At 44.0% G+C, this 26,553-nt stretch overlaps 5 protein-coding genes across 5 annotated transcripts; 1 reads left to right on the plus strand and 4 right to left on the minus strand.

Annotated features, from left to right (window-relative positions):
* The first annotated feature begins 809 nt into the window (after positions 1-809).
* Positions 810-9,118, plus strand: LOC120652795 (ABC transporter B family member 20-like). Its single transcript, XM_039930722.1, has 11 exons — positions 810-1,655; positions 3,311-3,365; positions 3,430-3,605; positions 3,689-3,889; positions 4,124-4,383; positions 4,468-4,778; positions 4,857-5,077; positions 5,176-5,516; positions 5,757-6,550; positions 6,660-6,901; positions 7,507-9,118. The coding sequence occupies exons 1-11, from the start codon at positions 1,245-1,247 to the stop codon at positions 8,734-8,736; spliced, it is 4,242 nt and encodes a 1,413-aa protein (XP_039786656.1). The 5' UTR covers positions 810-1,244; the 3' UTR covers positions 8,737-9,118.
* Positions 9,119-9,640: 522 nt separating this feature from the next.
* LOC120652796 (photosynthetic NDH subunit of lumenal location 1, chloroplastic-like) lies at positions 9,641-11,559 on the minus strand. Its single transcript, XM_039930723.1, has 8 exons — positions 11,371-11,559; positions 11,176-11,272; positions 11,008-11,091; positions 10,822-10,895; positions 10,595-10,717; positions 10,370-10,441; positions 10,082-10,178; positions 9,641-9,997 (listed from the first exon to the last, which is right to left on the minus strand). Exons 1-8 carry the CDS (start codon positions 11,410-11,412, stop codon positions 9,888-9,890), a joined length of 699 nt encoding a protein of 232 aa, XP_039786657.1. The 5' UTR covers positions 11,413-11,559; the 3' UTR covers positions 9,641-9,887.
* A 281-nt stretch (positions 11,560-11,840) lies between these two features.
* Positions 11,841-13,715, minus strand: LOC120652798 (E3 ubiquitin-protein ligase CSU1-like). Its single transcript, XM_039930724.1, has 2 exons — positions 13,291-13,715; positions 11,841-12,713 (listed from the first exon to the last, which is right to left on the minus strand). The coding sequence occupies exons 1-2, from the start codon at positions 13,527-13,529 to the stop codon at positions 12,038-12,040; spliced, it is 915 nt and encodes a 304-aa protein (XP_039786658.1). The 5' UTR covers positions 13,530-13,715; the 3' UTR covers positions 11,841-12,037.
* Positions 13,716-14,626: 911 nt separating this feature from the next.
* On the minus strand, positions 14,627-16,476 carry LOC120652799. The gene is made up of 2 exons (XM_039930725.1): positions 16,202-16,476; positions 14,627-15,363 (listed from the first exon to the last, which is right to left on the minus strand). Exons 1-2 carry the CDS (start codon positions 16,268-16,270, stop codon positions 14,692-14,694), a joined length of 741 nt encoding a protein of 246 aa, XP_039786659.1. The 5' UTR covers positions 16,271-16,476; the 3' UTR covers positions 14,627-14,691.
* Positions 16,477-16,637: 161 nt separating this feature from the next.
* On the minus strand, positions 16,638-23,310 carry LOC120648184 (kinesin-like protein KIN-5B). Its single transcript, XM_039924922.1, has 23 exons — positions 23,136-23,310; positions 22,714-22,832; positions 22,352-22,507; positions 21,926-22,263; positions 21,698-21,836; positions 20,752-20,849; positions 20,502-20,658; positions 20,352-20,421; positions 20,202-20,278; positions 20,028-20,081; positions 19,858-19,938; positions 19,640-19,751; positions 19,436-19,522; positions 19,115-19,290; positions 18,866-19,027; positions 18,663-18,770; positions 18,411-18,569; positions 18,249-18,332; positions 17,967-18,172; positions 17,752-17,853; positions 17,544-17,653; positions 17,314-17,465; positions 16,638-17,041 (listed from the first exon to the last, which is right to left on the minus strand). Exons 1-23 carry the CDS (start codon positions 23,308-23,310, stop codon positions 16,826-16,828), a joined length of 3,138 nt encoding a protein of 1,045 aa, XP_039780856.1. The 3' UTR covers positions 16,638-16,825.
* Between the last annotated feature and the right edge of the window lie 3,243 nt (positions 23,311-26,553).

Consider the following 26,553-nt stretch of genomic DNA (forward strand, 5'->3'; position numbering starts at 1 on the left):
GTTTCTTTGAGTCCTTTCCTTTCTTTCTGATTGGAAGAAGGCTGTAGGCCTTTGTGGGCCCAGTTGACTAACACGTGTTTGTGTTTTTAGGGCGATTTTAGTCCCCTGATTAGGGTGCCCCTAATCATGATACTCGACATTATGTGAACCAATTAACATATTTGGAGATTTAGATGTGTATTTTGAGAGTTTATGTACCGAAATGACGTATGCTGCCAAATTCAGAGGCCGACAGTGCATTTTACTTTTCTATTGCCCTTGGGCCCTTATGTCCAAACATCCTCTCATGTCAAATTCGGGAACAGCACAATTAATGATTGTACTGCCACGAGGCTGTTTTCCAAAGCTAGCAGCCACAGGTCACCTCCACATGAACCAACCACGGCGCCTCCAATTCCGTGTGTCCCTAGCAGCCCCGGAAAGCTACACAACACAGCTCAATAGCTCATGCCACAAGGCGCCGGCGGGCCCCGCCATCTTCGATGCCCACGAGACCTTTCCGCACCAATCCCGCCCGTCTAATTCTAACGCCCCCTCGAAATATTTTCCACACCCCTTTTCAAAAAAATATTTTCCACACTCCGCACGGAACACGTAACTCCCCCGCTCTCTCGCTGTCTGCGCTGGCCCACCTAGCCGTACGCGCCTCCAGCCCAGACCGCTCTGCCACCGCCAAGCGGGCCCGCCGCCACTCACGCCAACCCGCTTTACACCAAACCCCAGGCAGGAAGGGCCGCCGCCAGGTGGGCCCCGCGCATCACACCGCAATCACAAGCACAGGTCCCCTTCTCCCTCGCCTTTCCTACCCGCACGCCAGAAGGGAAGGAACTCGGCTCCACCACTGCGCGCACACCATCCCACCGCCGCGAGCCGCGTCTTCTCCGGCGACGAGCCGCCGCCAGCCGCTCGCCGCCGAAGAGAGCTCCGCTCGGCGCGGCGTCCTCTCGTGCGGGAGACGCTGCCGAATTCCTCTGACCGGGTCGTCGTTGCCGTGTTCCGCTGAGAAGAGAGTTTTTTTTTCTAAAGGGGCTCTCCTTTGCGGCACTGGCCTGGCCTCTCGGGGTCTAGTTTATTTTGGAGGCGGCTTGAGGCTCGCTTCGGAAGCGACCAGGTCGCCGCCGTAGCCGCCGCTTCCCTTCGTCGCCGTCTCGGGGCTCGCTGTGGTGATGAGCTTCGCCGGATCCTAGGGTTTTTTTTTTTTAATTTGACGGCTTCGTCGAGCTGCGCAAGGCTTCGAGTGGGAGATGGTGCCGACGGGGCTGTTCGGGTGGGCGTCGCCGCACGTGCAGCCGCTCACGCCCGTGTCCGAGGTCTCCGAGCCGCCGGAGTCGCCGTCGCCGTACGGGGACGGGCCAGCGGGGGATGCGGGCGTGGGGGCGAGGGAGGGGGAAGGCACCGGCGCCGGCGAGGAGGAGGTGGAGGAAGACGAGGTCGAGCCGCCGCCCGCGGCCGTGTCGTTCTGGAGGCTTTTCGAGTTTGCCGATGGGCTCGACTGGGCGCTCATGGCTGCTGGGGCGCTCGCTGCTGCCGCGCATGGTGCGGCGCTCGTTGTGTACCTGCACTACTTTGGGAGGACACTAAATTTGCTCGACTCTGAGCGGGTTGAGTCAGCTCTCCATGGACGCAGCGATGAGCTGCTCCACCGATTTAAGGAGGTAAGCTGATGCTTCTGATGCATGCCACTTAATTGTACAGGAGCAGTTGCATTTCGATTTACTTGGAAGGATGCTTGAAATGTTTAAATTTTTATGTCGGATTAGTTTTTCTCTCGTAGTGCCATTCTCAGAAGACAATTCAAATCTTCCTGTTAATTAGCTACAGAGTCGAATTTGGTACTTTGTGGGCTTGGAAGTTGTCGAAAACTGTAAGATATTCAGGTCGCTTTGGTTACGTTTAGATTGCATTTGAAGTATTAGGGTTAGGAGGGTTTCAAACCGCACATTTTTGCTGCACTGCACTTTTTTAAGGAGGTAAAGCTGATCCTTCTGATGCATGCCACTTAATTGTAAAAGAGTTATTACATTTTTCAATTTAGATGGAAGGATGTTTGGAATGTTTAAATTTCTATGATGGATATATTCTGCCATAATGCCATTCTCAGAATACAGGTCAAATTTTGCTATCAATTAACTACAGATGTTTCTTGCACTTTGGGGACTTGTCAATTCTCAAAAATTGTAGTAGGATACAGGTTGCTTTGCTTACATTTTATTTCACGGGTCCTCTAGTAGGAAGTTCCAATTTCACATATTTTTTGAACTGCTTGTTTTTAATTGCAGTTTCATAGCTCAAGCTATCATCTTAAATCAGTGCATTTTTATTTCGTTTGTAATGCATTTTTTCCAACATAATTGCAAGTGGTGGTTTGGGGTGTGTTTGGTGTGGCCTGGGTTGAAAGTTCTGGGCACCTGCTGCTACTGGGTGTCGCCTTGTGGGATTGTGTGCAAGTTGCGGCAGATAATGTAGGAGTGAAGTAGCCCATGGTTTAAATGTTAGTTGTGTTTTATGAAATTGTCCATTTAAAAATTTATGTTTAGGTTGATGCAGGATGGTCTCGTTGGTCTGAAGGATGCCAGGGTCTAAAGGCTCCTATCAGAGTGAGCTGTGGTGCTTAGTTTTGTTAATACATTAGGGAAAGGGTTACACCAATGGATATCTCATAGTTGATCATTATTGTTGTATCCATAGTGTAATTTGTACGTTAATAAAGGACTTCTGTATTAAGCACCAATATGAGTTCTTTTGTACTCTGTTTATTTTGTTTCTGAATGGTTTCCCGGAATATCCTGTAGCTGCCTTTAGTAATATCCATTTTAGAATTTTTCTTGCAAACAAGGGAAGTGAGGCAGCCAAGTGTTATACTCAGTCTTGTCATTTATGGCCATCTATTTATTTACTTGATATTTCAGTGTTTCAAGTAGTTCCATTCTGCTCGCACCTAAATTTCATAGCCCTACTCCCTCCAAATAGGTGCGGCTATTTCTTATAGCCACGCTCCCTCCAAAGAAGCGCAATTGTTAGGGATGTAACTAGAAAATGTTAAAAAAAGGGAAGGAGGGGGGGGGGGGAGGTTCATACATACCTGCATTTTCTCAACCAAAGGGGCCAAATATTAATGTTTAAACTAATTTAGCATGAAAATGCATATATACATAAGGGTGTAGGTGAAGTATGAGGGGCTAAGGGGCCCCCATGTGCTAGCTCCATTCCTGGTGATCTAGCACATTCCTCATGTCACCTCCCTCGCATGTTCCCTTATTCTCGAGTCCATATCTTGCAATCTTACAATTTTAACATCTACATGTTGCAGCATGCGTTGTATATCGTCTATATAGCTGCTGGTGTTTTCATCGCAGGATGGATAGGTAAGTAACTCAAGTTCTGTTCTCACTCAGTGCAAACACATTCCTGATTATTTTAATTCTGCAGAGGTATCATGCTGGATTCTCACTGGGGAACGGCAGACTGCTGTCATCAGATCAAAATACGTTCAGGTTTTACTAAACCAAGACATGAGCTTCTTTGATACATATGGTAACAACGGTGATATAGTCAGTCAAGTGCTGAGTGATGTATTGCTCATTCAGTCAGCTATAAGCGAAAAAGTAAGTTTAAAGACTCTGCCTGGAATTATGATCCGCAGAGTGAACCCACTTTTAGAGTCTTCTAACAACTGAGTCCTTTGTAGGTTGGGAACTACATACACAATATGGCTACATTTATTGGTGGTCTCATTGTTGGCCTTCTCAATTGTTGGCAAATAGCACTTCTAACTCTTGCCACTGGACCCTTGATTGTTGCAGCAGGAGGAATATCTAACATATTCCTTCACAGGCTGGCTGAAAACATTCAAGATGCATACGCTGAAGCGGCTAGCATTGCTGAACAGGTTGCTACCTTTATCCAATCTGCCAAGCTTTCTTCTTATCTTTTTTAAGTATACACCAACCTAAGCTGTTGTCAGATACATTGCTCATGGCCGACGTATCTCTTATACTGAGAGCGTTGGTTCAGACGGCACCTATTCTGCAGTTTGGATTTGTAGATTATACACTCATTCTGGTTTGGTGCAATTAATAAGGTCGAATATGGCTAGTTCTAATGGGAACATGTGCATGTACAGGCCGTCTCATACATCAGGACACTGTATGCTTTTACGAATGAAACTCTTGCAAAGTACTCCTATGCTACCTCACTTCAAGCCACACTGAGATATGGAATTTTGATAAGCCTTGTCCAAGGAATTGGCCTTGGATTTACATACGGACTTGCCATTTGCTCTTGTGCTTTGCAACTTTGGGTTGGAAGACATCTGATACATAAAGGAAAAGCTGATGGTGGTGAAGTTGTGGTAGCTTTATTCTCTGTAATTCTGAGCGGCCTGTAAGCATCTAAATTATACAGTTTTTGCTGCTTCTCTTTTTTTTCAGTCATGTTAGCCTTATCTGTCTCTTTTTGAATTTGTAGTGGTTTGAATCAAGCAGCTACAAACTTCTATTCATTTGAGCAAGGACGCATTGCTGCTTATAGACTATATGAGATGATTAGTCGTTCAACTTCCAGCACGAATCAAGAAGGGATCACCTTACCCCAAGTGCAGGGGAATATTGAATTTAGAAATGTGTATTTTAGCTACCTGTCTCGTCCAGAAATTCCAATATTAAGTGGATTCTTCCTCACTGTACCGGCGAGAAAAACTGTTGCACTTGTTGGTAGAAATGGCTCAGGGAAAAGCAGTATAATTCCTCTGATGGAGAGATTCTATGACCCAACATTAGGTAAGGACACTGAAATGCACCTTTTGTTTTCCGCATTGATTCGTCCATTTAAAAGGCTACTCTTTTTCATGTTTTCAGGTGAAGTTCTTTTGGATGGTGAAAACATAAAAAATATGAAAATAGAATGGTTAAGAAGCCAAATTGGTCTGGTGACACAAGAACCAGCTTTATTGAGTTTAAGCATTCGGGAAAATATTGCTTATGGAAGATCTGCTTCCTTTGATCAGATAGAAGAGGCAGCAAAGACTGCCCATGCCCATGGGTTCATCAGTTCACTTGAAAAGGGGTATGAAACCCAGGTAATGGAACTATGGAAGTACCATACATCTTATCATTTATCTGGGCTAGGCTGGTCAGGCATTGAGGCTCTGGTACTCACTTTTTATGAATTCTGTAGGTTGGTCGAGCTGGTATAGCACTCACTGATGAACAAAAGATCAAAATTTCGATTGCCCGTGCCGTGCTTTCGAATCCATCCATTCTGTTGCTTGATGAGGTCACGGGAGGACTTGATTTTGAAGCTGAAAAGGCTGTCCAAGAAGCATTAGATGTTCTCATGTTGGGAAGATCAACCATTATAATTGCTAGACGTCTTAGCCTCATTAAAAATGCTGATTACATAGCTGTAATGGAGGAGGGTCATCTTGTTGAAATGGGTACACATGATGAACTACTGAACTTAGATGGCCTTTATGCCGAGCTTTTAAGGTGTGAGGAAGCAACAAAACTTCCCAAAAGGTAAAGCCTTTTTTCTCGTAGATAATATCCACCACATGGTGTAAGCATACCTAGCACTTGTGCAACCAAACTTTAGATCCTAGAGCTTTGTCAGCGACAGCATTAATTGAATACTACCATTCTGAAGACATACTTGCTTAACCCTTTGTGTTTACTTCATGAATCTGCATTCCGTGCTATCAGCTGCAAGTGCATAATTTGATTTGGTAGCCTTATTAATCCTATCTTGATCCATGTCAGGATGCCTACCAAGAATAGCAGGGAGCGTAAGTCACTCCAAATTGAGGACGCATCAGTGAGCCAATACTTTCAAGAATCCTCCTCTCCTAAGATGACAAAATCACCTTCACTTCAAAGAACACATGGCATGCTTCAGTTTTGGCGATCAGATACCAACAGAAACTCACATGATTCACCAAAGGACCGAAGTCCACCTTCCGAACAAACTGTGGACAATGGGATCCCTATGGTTGCAATTGAAGCTGAGAGAGTGCCTTCCATCAAGAGACAAGATAGTTTTGAAATGAAACTGCCTGATCTTCCGAAAGTTGATGTCCATCCTATACAACGGCAGTCATCTAAGAACTCAGAACCTGACTCGCCCATATCTCCTCTTTTGACTTCTGATCCTAAGAATGAGCGTTCACATTCACAAACTTTTAGCAGACCACAGAGTGAACGAGATTATACGAGTTCTGAACAGAGTGAACTGGATGAGGTTCAGCACCAGAAACCTCCATCCTTTTGGCGTCTTGCATCACTTAGTATTGCTGAATGGCCTTATGCACTTTTGGGTACAATTGGTGCTGCTATATTTGGCTCTTTTAATCCTCTGCTTGCTTACACAATAGCACTTATTGTGTCAGCATACTATCGTATAGACACCAATGATATGCGTCATGACGTGAACATGTGGTGTTTATTCATAGTCGGCATGGGTGTTATTACAGTGCTTGTCAACTGGTTGCAACATTTCTATTTTGGAATAATGGGGGAGAAGATGACTGAGCGCATAAGAAGGATGATGTTCTCTGGTAATCGCAACCTGCATGCTTATACACTTTTCTCGTATTTTGCTGCAATCTTGGTGTTAGTTTTATATGGAGTTTTAAGACTTATTCATATTTATGATTTATTCAACAGGAATGCTGCGCAATGAAGTTGGATGGTTTGACAAAGAGGAGAACAATGCTGATACACTGTCCATGCGCCTGGCAAATGATGCTACATTTGTCCGTGCTGCCTTCAGTAACCGACTTTCCATCTTTATACAAGACACTGCTGCAGTATCTGTGGCTCTTCTTATTGGAATGTTGTTGGCATGGCGGGTGGCACTAGTTGCACTTGCAACTTTACCAGTTCTTGTTATCTCTGCTATTGCACAGGTAATAAAGTCTTTTTGTTTGTCTGCTATCCCATGAAAAAATTGGTATGTTAACATAAATCTGTCGCCTGTCCTTGGAATTTTTGCATAGTGAAATGTTGTTTCGTTGGACTTTTGATTAGAAAAACATCAAATAATAGCAATGATGTGGTAATACATCGGAAAGGAAATATTTTCATAAGTTGTGATCAACAAAGCCTGGTTAGACTACAGATTATTTGGTCTTATTGTACAATACAGTTCGAGCATAAGAAAACCCTTCTGGAGGCTTCCAAAATTTGCTTGCCTTACCATGTACTTCACTTTGAAGCTTGCTTGTGTAAGATCAAATAGTCTGTCAAAACTTACCAAACATGTCAAAGTTCAAACTCTAATAATATTACTTTTCATGTTAGTTAAGGCTTCGTGGCGATTCCCTACATGATCTACCCCTCTCAATGAAAATGGACAGTATGTGGCCATGTGGGTAGGATAGATATTGAAGGTTTTATATTACACAACTTGCTCTTAGAAGTGTAGCTTGTTCATATGTCATTTTACATGTTATAACTGTAGCACATAAGTGCACTATAAAATCTCTTAAAGCATCAATAAATCCTGTTGCAGAAATTGTGGCTTGCTGGCTTCTCAAGGGGAATCCAGGAGATGCATAGAAAGGCTTCATTAGTACTTGAAGATGCAGTACGGAACATATACACTGTAGTAGCATTCTGTGCTGGGAACAAGATAATGGAGCTCTACAGATTACATCTTGGAAAGATACTGAAGCAAAGTCTTGTGCAAGGATTGGCTATAGGCTTCGGCTTTGGTCTCTCGCAGTTTCTTCTTTTTGCCTGCAACGCTCTACTTCTTTGGTACACTGCTTTTTCAGTTGACCAGCAACGTCTGACAATAGCAACAGGACTGAAAGAGTACATTCTCTTTTCATTTGCATCATTCGCATTGGTGGAGCCTTTTGGACTTGCACCTTATATACTTAAAAGGAGGAAATCTCTAATGTCAGTGTTTGAAATTATTGACCGTGAGCCAAAGATTGATCCTGATGATACCACTGGCTTGAAACCACCCAATGTCTATGGAAGTATTGAATTCAAGAATGTTGATTTCTCTTATCCTGCTCACCCTGAAATTCTTGTGCTGAGCAATTTTAATCTTAAAGTTAGTGGCGGGCAAACAGTTGCAGTAGTAGGGGTCTCTGGATCAGGAAAAAGCACTATTATTTCTTTGATCGAGAGATTCTATGACCCGGTTTCTGGCCAAGTTCTACTGGATGGTCGAGATCTGAAGTCATTTAACCTGAGATGGTTGCGAAGCCACATGGGCCTGATTCAGCAAGAGCCAGTTATTTTCTCGACGACAATAAGAGAGAACATTATTTATGCAAGGCACAATGCAACAGAGGCTGAGATGAAGGAAGCTGCAAGGATAGCAAATGCTCATCATTTCATTAGCAGCTTGCCGCATGGCTATGACACTCATGTGGGGATGAGAGGGGTTGATTTAACACCTGGTCAAAAACAACGGATTGCCATTGCTAGGGTGGTTTTAAAGAATGCACCGATATTGTTGTTGGATGAGGCCAGCTCTGCTATCGAGTCTGAATCAAGTAGAGTGGTACAGGAAGCTCTCGACACTCTGGTCATGGGTAACAAGACAACAATTCTCATTGCGCACAGGGCAGCAATGATGAAGCATGTGGACAACATTGTTGTACTAAATGGTGGTAGGATAGTTGAGCAGGGTACACATGACTCTCTGATGGACCAGAATGGTCTATATGTTAGATTGATGCAACCCCATTTTGGCAAGGGCCTTCGCCAGCATCGGCTAATGTAATTATGGTTGAGCTTGTTAGGTGTAAATTATCCTAGGGCATGATCAGGTTCCGTTTTGCTCTATGTCCAGCCACCCAAGGCCCCTTTCTGGCAGATGAAAATGCTTGAAGTGTCCGCTTGCTGGTGCTGTTCTGAGCCAAAGGGTGACCTGATCTTGACGAAATTTTAGGTTGAAGATTCAGTAAGTAACGGTGTTGAAACTGTAGGGAACAGCTTATTCTGGAAATAGTTAGCAAAGTTTGGAGGGCGTTGTAATTGCTGTAATATATGAGTTGCAAACATTCTTTTGGAGGCCTTTGTTCGTGGTTTCTTGCCTCTAATGTATTATCATTTTGATCATCTAACGTGTTTTGTGTGTAAAATGTTCAGTTCTTGCTGGGTTATAATATTGCAGCCGTGATCAAAAGCCTTTGGCTGGGTAAATTTGGCTCGAATTGTTGTTGATGCCATAGAGCTGTTTAGATGTTATTAGTATAGGACAGTCGCTCGTTGATTTTTGATGAAATTTTGAACTAAATCATTTATCCAAGTTTACCGTGTCACTCATCACTTGGGGCTTCAAATTTTAGTCTAGACAATCCAAGGGTTGGGCTTTTCTTCCTCCCACTCTCTGCCCACCCCCTTGATATTGGTCCGGTAGTTCGGATTGAAGTTTGTACGGTTTGTATATGATACATTCTCTTTATCTTATATAATTTTGAACTAAAAGTATAAAAGAAATGTTGGATCGTGAAGAGTCCGTTGTACCCAACAGTGGCATGAGTAGCTGCAGCACCGCAATCCACCGAATTTGTATGCAACAGCGGCATGAGCAGTCTTTTCTTGTTCCCTGTTTCGAATTTCAAATTATCTGTATCTGGGATTTGTGCTCAATCTCCCTACAGTCAGTTCGTGAGAAAACGTAGTGGCAAATACTCAAATCCTTGTTTCCCTTTTCGTCGATTCATTTCGGTGTTTTAACGCTGGCATAGCCCTGCACTGATTGCGTGCTGTTTCACCGTACATACAATTTTGGACGCCACGAAACGGTAGCAAATCAATATTCGACGTTTTATCTTTCAGCAAATAAAACACGCACGATTATGGCGCGCGTAAGTATATATACCATGACTGAATGAGACCGTCCATTACAGTTAACGAGAACGCTGGCGGTCACGCGGTCAGGTCGGAGATCTTGAAAGAGTCCGCGACGACTTTGAGCCTGTTCCGGAGCCTGCTCCACCGGCGTTCGTTCGCGGTCACGATCAGCGTGTAGTACCGACCTGGTAGAAGAACAGAGGTTCATCTCCTTTTTTTTTTCAGACTACTAGTATTGCTTATTAATCTGTGCTTCAGTAGCTTCCTACCGTTTCCAATGGCGACTGTCGCGAACGCGGATACGCCGTAGCCCGGAGCCTCCAGATCGTACTCGAACGTCCAGTAGTTCTTGCCGTCCACCGTGCGCTGCAAAAACAGTAGGATCAACTGAACACCGAGCCGCACCGCAATAGAACAGTGCATATAAAGCAGCGCATAAATTACTCATCAGAGTTTCTGCTCAGGCGCTTGGGCAAATATAGAGCATCCGATAAAATTAGCAACTCTGTGGACGAGTAAGAAATGTTGATTGCATGGACAATGAACAGACGGCAAACCTCTTGCATGTCATAGATCGACGGTTTTTGATTTGGGGCAGCGTAAACGTTGTTTACCAAATTGAAGATGGCCTGGTATGATGTGAAAAATGTTCATCAGATCAGCAAGAGTGATTTTTCAGTGCTTCAGGTGCAGGGTTTTCAAAGTATTTATGTCTATCTTCTATGACTAATCAAAACAAACAATACATAATAGGAAATATATATATATATATATAAACCCACCTCATCCATTGGTCCTAGGTCGCGAATATCTGTTTTATCAGTAGGAATAAACCCCACACGGACACACTGAAGAGCCAGATTACGATCTTTGAATGCTGAATCATGACCCAAGAAGTCGAAATCCTAACAAGAAACAACCAAGCAAAGGAATTATGAAAATTTTCGTACAGGGGAAAAGTTCGTTGGCATTTGAGTCTACACCATAAAGGAATCATATGGCAACCTACCCTCCACTCGGCTGGATAAAGATACGAATATCCATCTTTTGCATCCACGTAAGACTTGTAATTCTTAGGTACTTCTGGAAACTAGGAATAACTCCAGTTAATGTCGAATCAAAGAACCACAAAGTCTGCTTGAGAGATTGAGGAATGAGGATATCATATACACTGATCCTGAAAGACGGCCATTACCTTCAGCAAATGCGGAGCTTGTCTTCAGTAGGCCGGTGGCTAATGCTCCAGCACCAAGCAAAGCTAACTGCCTTTTCGTGACATCTATACAAGTGGGGAGATGTATTGTAAACACAACTCTGTGGACCATCGGATGAATTGAGAAAAACTACAAAAAGGGGGCATTACTCTTTTCATGCGAAGATGCTCCGCTTGAGCTTGCTGGGACAACAGAGTGAGAAGCCCCATTCAGTTTGGCAGTCACCGCAAAATTTGGCGCAACCAGCTGAAAATCAGCATCATGTTCAAGATGTTAACTCCTCAAAACAGGCAGGGGAAATAAATAAATTCTAGAAAACAATGAGACGTGGCTCGAGCAATTACTTGTTTAGATACGGAGCAAATCAGATTCTGCAGGCTTGCCATTTCTTCAGTAGTTTAGGATAGCACTGAGCTCGAGGAAGTGTTCTCTGACGCTTGTATCCCAGCATCAGTTATCCATAGTAGCTGGACCGGGCTGGCTTTTCCAGTATTGGGTGTGTGGCTGGAAGCCAAGGCAGCCAAGTCTGCATTTTCATTATCCTCATTTCATCACTTTTGCCCCTTGTCTTGTACTGAGCACTGACTGACAAAAATGGGCCATCCAAGAGCGCTGACCGACAAAAATGGACCATCCAACAGCCCTTCTGATAGATAGCTGATGACTTGGCCTGTTCCTGCTCGTTTTCCAGGGTTGAGAATTAATATTCATTAATTTTTTTTAAAAAAAAAGTTAACAATCTCAATAGCATCAGGAGACAAGAGATGAGATGTTTCTGATCTAACATGCAAGCAGCAAGTGAAAGCGGAGTAGCTACATCATAATATATCAGCTGCGATTTCACAAATTTAGCAACGCTACAAGACAGGCATATCAGATTGATGTCGTTAAAGAACATCAGCTGTTGCAAATACAGACATATGGATACCAGGAAACAAAATTTTCAGGTTACATAATTTGATGAGACCATGATAAGCAATATACAACAGCTGCTACAACTATTGAAGGCTACTAAGTCTTCGGAGCTGGTTTCACTAACCCTAACCCAGAACCACTCCCCAAATACTTGAAATCCCTTGCCTCCAAGCATTCATCATGCGCAGCAAATCCGGTTCCACCTTTCTCCAAAGCAACCAGATTCCTCTCCTTAATTGGTTTGTTACACTCCAAGCAAACTTTATCCTTCACTAGAAACTTGTCAGAGCACTTCTTGCAGAAGACATGGCCACAGGTGCTGATCGCCACCAAGGACATGGTGTTTGTGAGGGTTGACTTGCAACTAGGGCACATGTAGCTCTTTTCCACTGACTTCTTGCTCTTCTGGTCAGCATTTTCTTCAGTGAACGAGATTGGGAAGAGCGATTTCAACTTAAGCTTCTCCTGCCCCTCGGGGCAGACTGTGTTGGTGGAGGGGGCATCTACCTTGACCGTAGCTTCAGGAGTAGCTGAAGGGAGCCAGAATGCCTTCATATTACGGAGAGCTTCCTCCTCGAAGGAAGTAACCTTCACACTGTTCGCTCCATGAAACCCATTCTTGTCTTGGGAGCCACTGCGATCATGGTACTGGGGAACAGCTCCATGATTCTGCTGATCAAAGGCGTCCAACTCCTTAGCCTTCTGCAGCATCAGCTTCTCGTCTTCCTCTTCCTTCTCTTGCTTTTTCTGGGCCTCATGAGCTGCTAGCTTGCTGGAATAACAAGAGTAAAATATTCAGTATTCTGCTCAGTAGCTCAATTATAATGCAGATAGTTTAGGGCCAGCTACAGCATTTTGGCGTCTATCATGAACATCAACGGAAATTCTAGGAAAGGCAACTACAAGATGGGAATTAGTCTGATGATCAGTGGTTGATGAATACGATTATTGGTAAACTTGAACAAACATATATTCACAGACACAGACAAATCACTAGGGTCAAATGTTGGTGCTGAACTGCACTACGTACATACAAGAGTCCGATTAAACACACAGTACAGATCCAGGAAAGCCAATTTTATCCTATACACAAGTGTGGGCTTGCAAAACCAAATCTAACTTCGGCTGAGACACTTCAGGCCTAAAATTCATGGGTGCGCTTAGCTTAATATCCTCACAAAACTATCAGCCACCTGCGCCTTGGGGCACTGATATACTAGCTTGACAATTCTTCTCGCAAATACGCTGCAACGCCTCCTCCCTCCCCAACCAACTACGTCTCGAAACTCCGTAAAGCAAGTGAGCAATCAACAGCCCATTGAGGTAAGCTGTGCAGTGTGGCCACCTACCGCTTGATGTCCTTCTTCTGGGCGAGGAGGCACTCGAGGATGCACTCCTTGCAGAAGGCGTGTCCCTTGGGGCAGCAGAGCGGGTCGATGAGCGGCTTGAGGCAGAGGCAGCAGGCGTCGAAGGGCTTGATGGAGTCCTTCCCCAGGCGCTCCCGCTGCGTGCCGTACCCGAGCTTCCGCTTCTCCTCGTACGTGAAGAAGGCGAGGTCGTTGTTGTTCTTCGAGTGCCGCTGCGGCATCTTCGCCCGCGCGTCGACTCGGCTCCAAGTCCGGCAGGGTTCAGGGGATCCGCCGGCGGAGGTACGGCTTCGCTCACTTGGAACCCTAGATTTGCTTTGACGGGGATTCGGGGAAGGATGGGAAGAGATGAGGGGCGACGGTGAGCACGAGAGAGAGGAGCGGTGGTGGGCTCCCACCACCGCTAAAGCGGGCTGTGCGGGGCCCGTGTGTTGAATGCTTTCGTGGGCCGAACACGAGCAAGTCAGGCACATGGACCAGATGAATTACTATGATTTAACTATTTAGGTGTGGGGATGGATAATCTTTAAAAAAAAAGTGTGGGGATGGATTCAAATCCGGATAGCATTTTGATCAATTCTAATACGAATCCGAATCTTCTCAGGTTCGAATACAAAACGGATAATTCGAACTAAAATTCGTATTCGAAAATTTACTCAGTTCAACTCAAAACGGATACACTGCTTGGGTTGTTAAGGGAAGGGTATCCTTTGGCATTGGAATTGGCTTGCTCCGTCAGAGATAGGAACCAGAACCAGGTATGATGGACTGACTATTCGGTATTCGCCCATAAGCCGAGTCCCGACCAAAACTGTCCCTTATATGGACACTCAGACCTAAGATGATTGATCGTCGAGGAGATCCTCGTCCCACCCGTAGTCCCCCGTCCGGTGGTGATTTGGTGACCGATGGAACGGTCAACGATGGCGGAGGAGAACGCGCGGCAGGATGAACACTGCTGCCGGCGACAATGGCGCTGCGGTGGTGGGCGACGCCGGGCTGGAGGAGGACAGACCGTGCTGCACAATGCCGGCCACACCCACACCTGCATTGATGGTGCATCGGTTTTGCAACGACCCATCTCTCAGTTCCAGCAACGGACTTGGCTGATCGATCAGCAACGACACATCGGCAGCAGCATGGACGAGAACACCATGGCCGACGAGGCCTTCCAGCCCCTCCTCCCCTCCCCTCTCCTCCCGGAGGAGAGGCCCGTGCCACTGCCGTCGGCGAGCACCATGGCGGCGGCCTCCGCGGCCGTCATCCCATCCCAAGACGATGAGAACTCGAAATCCAAGAGTGAAGTCCAACCGCGTGATAAGTACTAACAACCTGCTGAACAAACTTGATCATGTGAGCAGTGCACAGAGCCCGACCTAGAAACTAGGGAGCATGGCCATGGCCATGGCCTGCAGCAGCACGAAGGACAGCATCTTGAGCTGCTGATTTTCCTTTCCATTGCAACGGCCTCGGCTCGGCGATCTGACCATACGCGCCGGAGCCTCCCTCCTGGCTGGAGCCCGCAGCCGCCGGAACGGCATCTTGCGGCGGTTCCGCGACGTCCACCAGGAACATGTCAGGGTCGAAGTGATCCTGGCTCGAGGAAGCGAAGCAGTGCAGAGCTGGGTGAGCGGCGTACGCGTCCAGCGGCGAGGCGAGGCTGGTGTGGCCGAAGCCGGTGGAGGATGATGCGACGCAGAACCCGGCTCCGGCCCGGGCGTAGTGCCCCTGCATCGCCGCGTTGCCGGGAGGCCCGAACGCGGTGGGAGCAAGGGCCTGGCTCTGGCCGTAGCCGGTGGCGGCGAACGCTCCAGGCCCTGCAACCCTGGACCTGGAGCATGGTGTTCGGGGAGGCATCATCGTCTGGGCGTTCCTCGCCTGGAACCCCGCGAGCAGCATCCTCGCCTGGTTCCTCGCCTCGTCCCTTTCTTGCATGGTTCGCCGGGCAAGTGCGGCCAGATGCCAGATGGCTTCGTCAGCCTCCGCGGACAAGGCGAGGACCTTCTGCCTCTCCAATCTGGCCCAGCTGAGCTCTTCCTCCAAAACGCCGCGCCCCTGCAAGAGAGGACGGGCAAGGGCAAAGCTTTTTAATCGACTCCGGACACATCTCTGCCAATGCCATCTCTGTCATGCCTTGTTAGCAGTGGCGGAGCCACATTGATGCCTAGGTATTCATAGGAATACCCAACTTTTCTACACCAAACCAAATATACATCAAACATATACACATGCTTTTCTTAGCTATCGAAATATTCTAATACAATCAATTGACCACATTGTGACCATTTATAAGTACATGACATGTTTGTGATTAGTCTTTTTGTATAACTTTTACCTATAAACTATTTTATATAGTTTTGGACTAGACTTTTTTGTTTGAGATGGGAATACCCAACTCTAAAATCCCAGCTCCGCCACTGCTTGTTAGTACCATGAACATTCATGTGCAAGAGATGCTTTTGCGTATGTCAAATTCATACATTTCTTGAAAGCAAAATTCATGGGGAACTTTGCAGACGGTTTGCAGTTTTAGTACGTTGATCTTGTTGGCGAAATATCCATTATCTTTATATACAAGTTGTACCACAAAATTTATCCAACAATCCAAAATCTATAGAAATATATACAAGTTGTCATTATCTTTATATCTCGACAAAGAGTAAAGCATCTAAATTGAATCTATCCAGCCACAAAAATTTTTGACGACTACAATGTACAATATATCTAAATTTTATCTCAATGCATCAAGGCATATTTAATCACTTATCGTTTTCTAAAACACAATTTGAGCGAATAAATGTGAACAGGGCAACTTTGCGAGCGAGTGAAAGAGAAAGAAAGAATAGAGAGAAGAAATGCTGGAACAAGTAAAGAGAGGAAGTGAGGAACGGACCTCTGTATCGCTGATCGACAAACCATTATCTTGGCTCACGAGACTCTGCTCCTCTCCGCTGTTCTGCATCTTATTCTTTCCCTCTCCCCTGAGTCCCCTCTTTCTTCAGTTGGTCTGCACCGTTCTCCATATCACCCTCTCCCACGATCCTCCACAGAATCTGAAACAGGGCATGAGAAGTATTGCAATATCTTGCGTTCAAAAAATGGAAAGCACGCTACAAAAGGAATAGGCGGATCCTCGAGATACATACCATGCTAGCAAACCTTTTAATGGTAATGGTTTTGGACTTGCCATGTATTATGTGTCAGGAATGACAAAAAATTGAACATTGCATGCAACTTTCCTTGGACACGAAGCCTTCACAGCATTGATCAGTTTTTTCTTTTCTGAATGAGGATTGATAAGAAATCTTGGAAAGGATAATGGATAAGACTAAGAAAATCACACTCATTTGGATAATATTTCAGAAAGAGAAAACAAATCGTTTTGGCCTTCTGATACTCTAATCAGAATCATTGCACACAGCAGCAGCTGAGGCATGATGATAAAATAAGGTGACAAATTGGCAAGATATCTTGCCATCTTTCCAACACTTGAGTATTATACAATTTGCTACGTTCTTCACTCAACGTACTGATTGACAGGCATCAGAGGGCTTCTTGAAGTGCGTGTCCTTTGATCTGAGAATTGCTTCCCCTTGTCAATTTCATCCAGCTTGTTCTCCGACCTGAACTTCGCCACGAGATCTGGAACAGAAGTTCTTAGGTCTTCAATTGCTTCCAAGCTGTTTGCATTGGTCAGTAGTTCCCGTGGACGGTGCCGAATCGGACTATTAGCCTGATGGGTGAACAGCAGCTAAGTCAATGGCTATAAATAATCAAGTGTCAGTGATATAAAAGGTTGTTTGCATTGAGCAATATTCAATTCATCAATTGAAACTTTAAACATGCTCATACAAAGATACAGTTCTGTTGCAATGAGGGATTTGCCACTTTCAGGCAGACAACAGTAGTACAGTTTCGTTTGGCTAAACTTCATCAAAAGATACTTGTTGTGCTATCTTATATGTCCTCATTGCAACTTGCTCTAAACAAACGTGCAGAGCTTACCATGTAATCCTTCTCAAGACAGTTACTTGAAATGTTTCTTATAGACTCTGTGCCTTCACTGTGTTTTTCATTCAGCAATTCCAGATGATCCGAGGAAGTGGTGGAGACACTTTCTATCATCTTTCTAATTTCATGATCCAATAAGAGGGAATCTGGAAATGAGTACAGCCAACATAAGGAAAGTGACATCTTTTGGGCAACAAATTTATTATAAAGGTTAGTCGTGTTACTCTTTGAAGAAGTCAACACATCAGATGTAATGGCATTAAACTCTGCATCATTCCGTGCAGAAGACATCAGCTTTTCTTGGAAAATATTTTCATTTTTGTTTCTTCTTTCTCTGCAAACCAGAAACAAGTATGAGATCTGCAAAAGCCCTAAACAAATGCTCAGAATACCAATGAAAGATAAGTTTTACTGAACATGATTACAACTTACTCGATAAAATCATCAGCCTCCATGATTGATCTCTTACAAAGATCGTGCAAAGATGATTGTGTATGTGACCAGTAAGATGCAGAGTGGCCACCTTTCTTCAAGCTGCAATGGACAGTGCCTCTTCATCATAACAATTCATGGAAATAAAAGCACTTCAAGAGTGAATAGCTGATTCAAATTGCTCTATGTTTGAGGCTAGCAGGTGAGATGGCTACCATTGGTGCAAGATGCCTTCCATTTGATCATTTAATTTAGCATGCGATGACATATCCTCCTGGAACTGGCTCTCTACTACTCCAACATAAGCCACCAACTCATCTTTGCCATTATCAGAACTCTGCTGTAGGTTGCAAAGCTCCAAATTTAGGTGTTTCTGCTCTTCACTGTATCTCTCATTCAGCTGCTCCACATATGCTGAAACCTGTTAACAGATACATTAGTAAAACCTGAAGTCATATTAAGGCCATTTTATTTGCTCATGCAATAAACTATCTGACCATTGTAGTTTTCTTGGCAGTCAACCCTGATAAAATCGCAGCAATCTTGTTCATAGCAGCTTGCTCATCTTTAACACAAATTTCCTATCAAAAGGAAGTGCGTCATCGGAGAGTTTGTTCATAAATGAAATGTATAGAACCACATATACCAAAATTAACTACCTTAAACTCATTCTCAAATTCAAGAAGCTTTGAGGACCTTTCTATTTGATTCTGCTCCATAAGTTTGATGAGCCGAGCCACATGTATCCTGATATTTTTGAAGAAATCAATTGATGTCTTTGACATGGCTTGTGCAGAAGTAAGACTTCTTTTCAATCCCTGAAAATAAAAACATCCGATGGGTTGCTTTTGCTGCATCAACTAAATATGTTCCATACAGGCACATGAACTAACAAGATCAAGGAGACATACAGTCTGTTGTAGTTCTGCAGAAAAGGCTAAAAGTTCCTTGAGCTCTGAAGTAGATTTCAGAACATCATCCAGAATTTGTTCAGCTTCCGAAATCATCGTTGCTAGAAACTGTTATTGTTCATATATAGAAAATAATTAGACTGCATTCAGCATTACTTTTTTTTGCTTTAGATACTGATATGAAAGTTTCTGTTATTTCATACATTGTCGACAGTAGTTGCATGAGTAGATATGCTAAGCCTCATCTGCTCAGCGTCTATGATAGATTGCTGTCTCAGGGTATCAGCAAGCTCCTTCATGCATTGGACCCCAGAGACATACATATTTTTGGCCTTTTCAATTCTTCTCTCCAATTGATTTGCTGACTGTAAGCAATTGTACGTTGCAGCTATTTTAATGTACTAGGAGAGGGATGGTAGTCATTGAAAAGTAAAGCATTTCAAGAGTGGCACCTCAGTTTTAGCTAAAAAGTATGACTTTGTTTGTTCATTCGTAGACTCTAGAAGTTTAAGGTGTTCACAAACTGATCCAACTACTCTGTCATGCAGAATTCGAAGACTGTGATCCAATTCATCCCGAAAACTTGATAACAAGCCTTCGTTTGCAGCTTCAGTTTTTGCTTGCCTTTCTATAAATGATTGTGAAAGACAAGAACAATCAGTACAAAGAAACAGCAAAACGGATTAAGTTACTATAGATGATTGTGAAAGACAAGAACAATCAGTACAAAGAATCAACAAAATGGATTAAATTAAGTTACAGTAAATTTTTACCTAGTTTATTCAAAAGTACAGTAATATCTCCAGATGCATTTTCCAAATTGTTGCGCATATCCTTTGCACGTTCCAGAATTGAGTTTTCTATACAACGTGATGGACAACACAAAGAGTAATGACCATTGATTGAAGAGTATTGCATATATTAATCTCTTCGAGTTAGAAATTATCTTGATTACTTGTAATACAAACAAAATTTACCAGAACAAAGTAAGTTTGAGATTATGAAGTCCTTCTCCCTCAGCAACATGTTAGTTCTACAATGAGCTTCTTGAAAATCTAGAAACTTTCCCTTCCAGCTTTCAAGATTTACCTAAGGATATGTACAAAATGTGAGTACCCTAAGAAATCTAAGCAAATGAAAAGGAAGTATTTATTATTCGAAAAAAAGGAAAATAAGCTTCTCCAAAGTGCTTTACCTTCAAATCTTTGTTCTGATTTTCAAAATCCAACCGGCGTTCCTGCTCTGCTAGGTACAAGCCTTGGAATTTTTCAACTTCCTAACACATCACCATAAGAATATGAGTCAGTTCAACCTTGATTTAGTGGAGGAAAAATACAACTACATCAGAATTGCGAATAGGTATACTTTGTTCTGCTTTTCAAGACTGAGCTCCAAATGTTCCATTTTTTCCCTCATTGACTGCGATAAATAGTCAATGCTGTTAGAATATTAAAAAAAATACAGGAGTCCCATAAGAATTATATTTAATGAAAATCTGAAGGCTTTGGTGATGGAGGTATTGTGCACTTGTACTTATACCTTTTTTTCTGCTTCATCTAGGACAAACCTTTCATGAGGGATATAGATTCCATTCTTTTCCCTTGCAGCTTTGACATCTGACAAGTGAAAATATACTTGTGAGATCCAATAATGTACGGATGTAGGAAAATCTAGAGGAAAAGGTTGAACCTTGTTTCATTCTTTCCATTTCTTGGTAGATGTCCTTGAGCATAACAGATTTACATGTTTTTTGATTTGGCTGCAATTGTTGTTAAGTTGGTAAGAAAGGTATCAAGTAAATTTAAAGTTTCAAACCACATGCATGAATAGAAGTTGCACCTCAGGCTTATTTCTTATGCTTTTAGCACGAGAAGCATAATCAAGCGTAACCAGTGTTTCTTCCAGGGAATGAACAGATGGAGACACTGTTGCTATGATGCATGTTTTGGCTTTCCCTCCTAATGATTCTCTTAGCAGTCTTGTGAGCTTACTATCCCTGATAAAAGTAAATGAAATATGCATTACTTCCATGCACATTAAGTAAACTACCAATGATCATACAAATCAAAAGTAAGCACAGCTGTATAACCTGTATGGCACATGAACAGAATGCTCCACAAGTGCCGTGATGACACGCCCCAGAGTTAATAAGCTCTTATTCATTTCTCCGGCTTCTCTTGCTCTACCCTATTAGCATGCTAGAAATCATGACTTCAAACAGGACTGGCATGCCAAAAGAATATAATTTTGGAATGCTAATTGCTAAGATAGAGCCACAGTAAGATTGTATGTACAAATAACTTTATATTCATCTTCTAGGGTTTCATATTCGTCCTCTAGAGTCCTATATTCGTCTTCTAGGATTTCATATTTGCCCTCTCCCTCCTTCAGCATATCGTATCAAAGCTCTTGAGTAAGATAGAAAAGGGAAAACACTCTATTTTACTGGCAATGTAAGGTTCCCGATACAGATCGCTACTCCTGGATTATGCAATATAACTGAACTGAATTAATTCCTTTAGTGTCCATGGAAACCTATAACCCCCCCAGCATCACAAAGACCACTGAGTTGGAAAACATCAGCCAATTTGTTGATGACATTTAATCAAGAACCCCCATATCGTCCTTGCATAGTATGGTAGGGGTGCCAATGGGTGACCCTTAGGGGCACCTCCAACCCTCTTTAGTTCAAAATATTGTACTAGTTTTCCAAAATGGAATATCATTTTGGAGAAGAAGTACAAAATTTTGAAGTAAAGAGGGTTGGAGGTGCCCCTAAGGGTCACCCATTGACACCCCTATAGTATGGCAACTTATGTGTGATGGTACTAAGTTGAAGTCTCATTGTTCAATCCACCTATTTATAATTAAATCATGTTCTAGCACATAATGTACCATGACAAAGTGATTTGATAGAAGAAGTTAGGCAAGATGGATACATCAATTAAACCCAATTACCAAACTGGACAAGATATAACACGCTAACAGATAATGTAATTGCTAATGATTGGCAAATGGCAATGGAAAATAATTACCTCTCTTACGCCTGATCGAGCTATATTCTCTGATCCTGCCAAGTCTACAAGGTTCATCCTCCCACACTTCATGAGTTCCTCATTACCTACAGTTGTTTCTTTGACATGGATGTTTATAGAAAAAACAGCATGTGATCGGCTGCAAGAACAGAATGCAGAGAGCTTAGCCCCAAACAGACAACGACCTCTGTACCAAAAGGTGGAGACAGAATGATCAAGATCAAGAACCTGCTTTGCTTGTTTAATGCAGTGTCAGCAGTGCGTCTTCTAGCTGATCCACGTTCTAAAAGGCTATATATATCTCTAGGAGTGTAGACAACAATCTCTTCAAGCCCTCTTATGACTGCCCCGCCTTTGCCATCTTCCATAAGAGTTATATGCCTCTTCTGTCTATCTTCAGGGAATCTGCTCTGGTCCTCCAAAGCCAATAGGTCTGTTATATCTTCATTATAGAGCTCTAGAAAGGTTACCTTCATGCTATAATCAGCCTTTCTTGCTTCGAGTATATCAAAGATATGGCGCACTGCTCTAGGGATGACACCAGCAGTATCCGGCAGTTCACTGACCTAATATATTACATAAAACAAATTATTCAGCAGTTACAAGGTAATTCCTGTTTTCATAATGATGTCCAAATATCATTATTCTGTGTACCTTCTGTCTCATCTCTCCCTCCATGGTATATGTTTTTCCTGTTCCAGTCTGTCCAAAGGCGAAGACAGTGCAGTTATAGCCTTCGAGGGCATCGTTCACAATAGGTGCAACGGCATGGTCATATACCGACCTCTGCTGAGATTTCGGTCCAAACACCTGGGATAGAAGAACCACCACATATCCAAGAACAATGGTGGTAAGCAAATATCAATCATAATAAAAAATTTCTGTTTAAATCTTATTACATGTGTAAGATTTTGTTTTTATTTCGGTAACAAAACCAATAAGCAGTAGAACTGTTCACCTCTACAATCATATATCATACAATAAAAAAATCACATTGGTGTCCATAGAGGCTTTACCTTGTCAAAAGTAAACGTTTTGTCTGCTTGCTTGAAGAGGCTATGCAGAACTGTGACCTCCCTCTTTGGGTCATTACAAGAGATGGCGCTCTGCACATTCGCTCTCTGCTCATCCTCGCCTACAAGTCGGACGAACACATCAGCAACGGTTATGCAAACGGATTGCTCACTTCTTCTGCTCGAGTATAGCGAGTACTTCTCTTTCTTCTTTTTTTTATAGGAATAGCAGGTACTAGTAACTCGCCCGCTAGAACTCGAGCAGGAGAAGTAGGCAATCCGCCCGATCCATTCGTGCTCAGTATCCAACTAGCAGTTTAGCACTACGCCACTACCAGATAAAACCATTTCTGCAGAGTCCCGAGTAACTCACCTGCACCGGAGCACGACCTGTACGTTCACCTCGCGATCCCCGTCGCCTCCACCCCAACCACCACCGTTGCCGGCAACGGCGCCCACGCCGCTGCGGCGCACGGCGCTTTGGAACCCCCCGTCCGCCCACCTCATCTCGAGGTGCCGCCGCTCCGGCCGCGGCGTGAGGAAGGGCATCGGCGCCGGGCCGGCCAACGACCTCCTGCTGGGGTTCGGCGTCTGCGCCATGCCGCCGGCGACACCCGCGACGCTCCGATCCGAGGAATACCTTGAGGGAATCGCGAGGTTTTGGGGCGGATTTTGGTTGGCGATTTGGGAGGGATTGTGTGGTCAGGTGGGGGTTGGGGAAAGGAGACGTGGGGAAGGCCGCGTTGTTTCCGTTGCGGAGAAATTTGAATTCGCAGTGTGGACTAGGGAGTGTACACCAGCTGGGACTGTGGGACCAAGGGTGTCTGCCGTCCGGGAGTGACCCTGTTTGGACACGTGTCTTCGGGGCAGTGGGGGCGCGTGTATGTGTTGGGCCTCATCATGGGCCTAAGCCCAACTAAACTTTAGGCACAGTTCCGAAGGTTGCTTGTGTTCCGATGAACAATAAGCCCATTACGAAAGTCAGGTGAGTCCATAAGCTAGGACCGTTCAGCTGAGTTTGATCATTCCTCTCTCATAAAAAAAAACTTAACTTGGCCATGATTTCATAAGAAACAATCAAATCAAAGTAGTACCTTGTAGGACTATATCCGAAGGCAACCATTCTTTAAAAAATAAACTATCGACACAGAGATATGGCAATTGTTAATTACCAAATAGGAATGGTAGTTGCAAGGAATTCTATTCCAAACTAATGAATTATGCATCATAAGAAACAATCAAGTCAAAGTACCTTGTAGCTAGGACTATATACAAAGGAAACCATTCTTTAAAAAACAAATTATCGACACAGAGATATGGCAATTGTTAATTACCAAATAGGAATGGTAGTTGCAAGGAATTCTATTCCAAACTAATGAATTATGCAAAGGTCAGCGACAGAGCACGATTCACTTCTGTGGAGGAATGGCTCACCGACCATTCTTGCAAGTTGCAAGAGACGTCACGGGAGCATGCGTTTCTACACCGCTTCTACTACTTCAGTCGCTGTCGATGAACCAGACAACTCAATGATATCTGCTGCTTGCAGTTTGAACTCGCGCAAAACTAGCATTGTTGACTTTGCACAGCACGTTGGTTCTGACTGAATAATGCCGCTAGATAACTGCTGGATTGCAGTGCAGCTAGGTCCAGCCAGAATGAGGCTTAGCTACACCTGAAGTGGTTTGATGCCAGTTGCGTTTCTTTTCTTAGATCAATTATACGCACTCTCTACTCCTAGGGAAGGGAACATGTTTGACTTAGGAAGCAGCAGTTGTTTACGCGGCTGGATGAGTTGACTTCACTGCAAACTTGGTCCCGGCCGGGCCATGTTCTAGCTAGAAGGTCAACAGGAACAATGTGTTGTGTGTTCCTCAAGGGCTAGCTAACCGACCGAGTGGAAATCAACAATATAATGAACGGACAGAAAAGTATTCTGTCGTTCTGCATGCGTCGTGAAAAATGCTGTGCCCCAAAAGTCAAAGCGCAAGAATAATATTCTGAGAATCGAGTGAGATCGCAAGTTAGCTTCAGATTGGGTGTAGCAGTTAGCAAGCTGACCTGACTTGGAAAAGGGAAAAAGAATGCGGTGCAATTCGAGGGCTGGTCAGGTCAACTCTCTCATGCACTTTCCCTGTACACTGCGAATGCATTATGCATGTGAGGATTGGCACCTGAAAACTGAAACAGAAATATACTAGTGCTCCGTCCCCTGAATACGATTCGTCCGATTCTGGCCAGGCCTGAATGGTGAAGCTGATGATTGGAGGAAATGGTGGCTAGAAAAAAGAAATGGTGGCTAGCTAGATCGGCCGGACACGTCGATCATGGCACGAATAGTCAACGGGATAGCTAGGGCAACACGAACTCGTGAGGTGAAAACGAAAAGGTATCTTTCCGTTCAGGTTCAGGAACAGCCAGATGAGATAGCCGTCGTCTGCAGTGTGCAGCCACAGGAGCCCATATAGAGAACAGACTTTTGCCCTGTTTGGTTTGTGCTATGTTAGGAACTGTAACAACTTTGGTTATTAATTAGAGGTATTAAATAAAGTCAGTTTGCAAAACTAATTCCACAACTCCTGCGCTACTTTGTGAAACAAAGCTAATGAGGTCTTTAACCGCACGATTAGAGAATAGTTACTGTAGCATCGCAGTAGTCAATCATCGATTAATTATTGTCATTAGATTCGTCGCGAAAAGTTACATAGTTTTGTAAATAAACTTTATTTCCTCTTCTTCATCAGTTCTTTTTCTTTTTTGAAATAAACTCTTCTACATCACTCTTCTTTCTTTTTGTTTGAATGAAACTCTTCTTCATCAGTCATCTTTTCCCAGGAATATCTACGGTGAAAAATTGCAAACAGTACCATTCCAATTTGGGCGGCAACCTGCTAGGCCCTCGCAATCGCAAGGTTCGTACAATCTAGCGCTAGGTCCGTCGCTATTCCAACTTTTTTGAGAAGGCTGCTTCTGCATCACAGCCCGCCGACCATTGGCGAAGGATGATGAAGCTACCCCGCGCGCAGCCCCCCCATCGCGTAAGCTGTGGCGTGCTGTACGTCTGGATGCTACGATGTGATCGCGAAGCGGTGGCGAAAAAGCTATAGCCGCAGCCGCGTCGTAAGCGCATCCGTTCGCGTCCTGCAACTGCATATGCAAGCAATCGAGGTCGAGCGATGTACAAGGATAGGAGATGGCGAGGCGCAGTCGCCGTCAAACCGCCGCGCTCGCCGTCGTCTCGATCCGCCATCAGCAGCCTCATGTGTCCATATATGCGGCGGCGGAAACAGGGACGCGAGTTGCAGGACGCGAACGGAAAAACCGCAAAGATCCTGTGGCCTTCCAAACAACAACGCAATCGACGTACAAAATCCAGCAATGTCTTCGTGACGGTAGAATGTAGGTGGCTGTGATTTAGACAGAATTCGCCATATGATAAACAATAATAATCCAATGATCAGAGGAGGATCTTAGCTTAGCTTGGTCCAAATCAAGCTATAGCAGTACCGTCGGATCGGATCGAGAAGGTCGGGTGTGTGTGTGACCGCAGCAGCATGACAAGCTCGATCGATCAAAAGGGCTTCGGCCTTAGCGCTCGGTTCGGTGCATATAGCTGACGGCTGACACAGCAACGGATTGAATTGGTCCAAGCACGAACAGAATCTAATTAATGTAGCCGGAGCAGCAACGATTGTGTTCTAACAGATCACGCAATTACATGTCAACCGTTGCTGGGAAAAAATAGGAAAAAGTTTTATTTGTACCATAAAACTGTTGAGTCGGGGCAAAATTGATCCTTTAGGTGGTTAATTAGTCGATTTTCCATTTTCTAGAAATAAAAAA

Source organism: Panicum virgatum, chromosome 9K, assembly GCF_016808335.1.
Source record: "Panicum virgatum strain AP13 chromosome 9K, P.virgatum_v5, whole genome shotgun sequence".
Lineage (NCBI taxonomy): Eukaryota > Viridiplantae > Streptophyta > Magnoliopsida > Poales > Poaceae > Panicum > Panicum virgatum.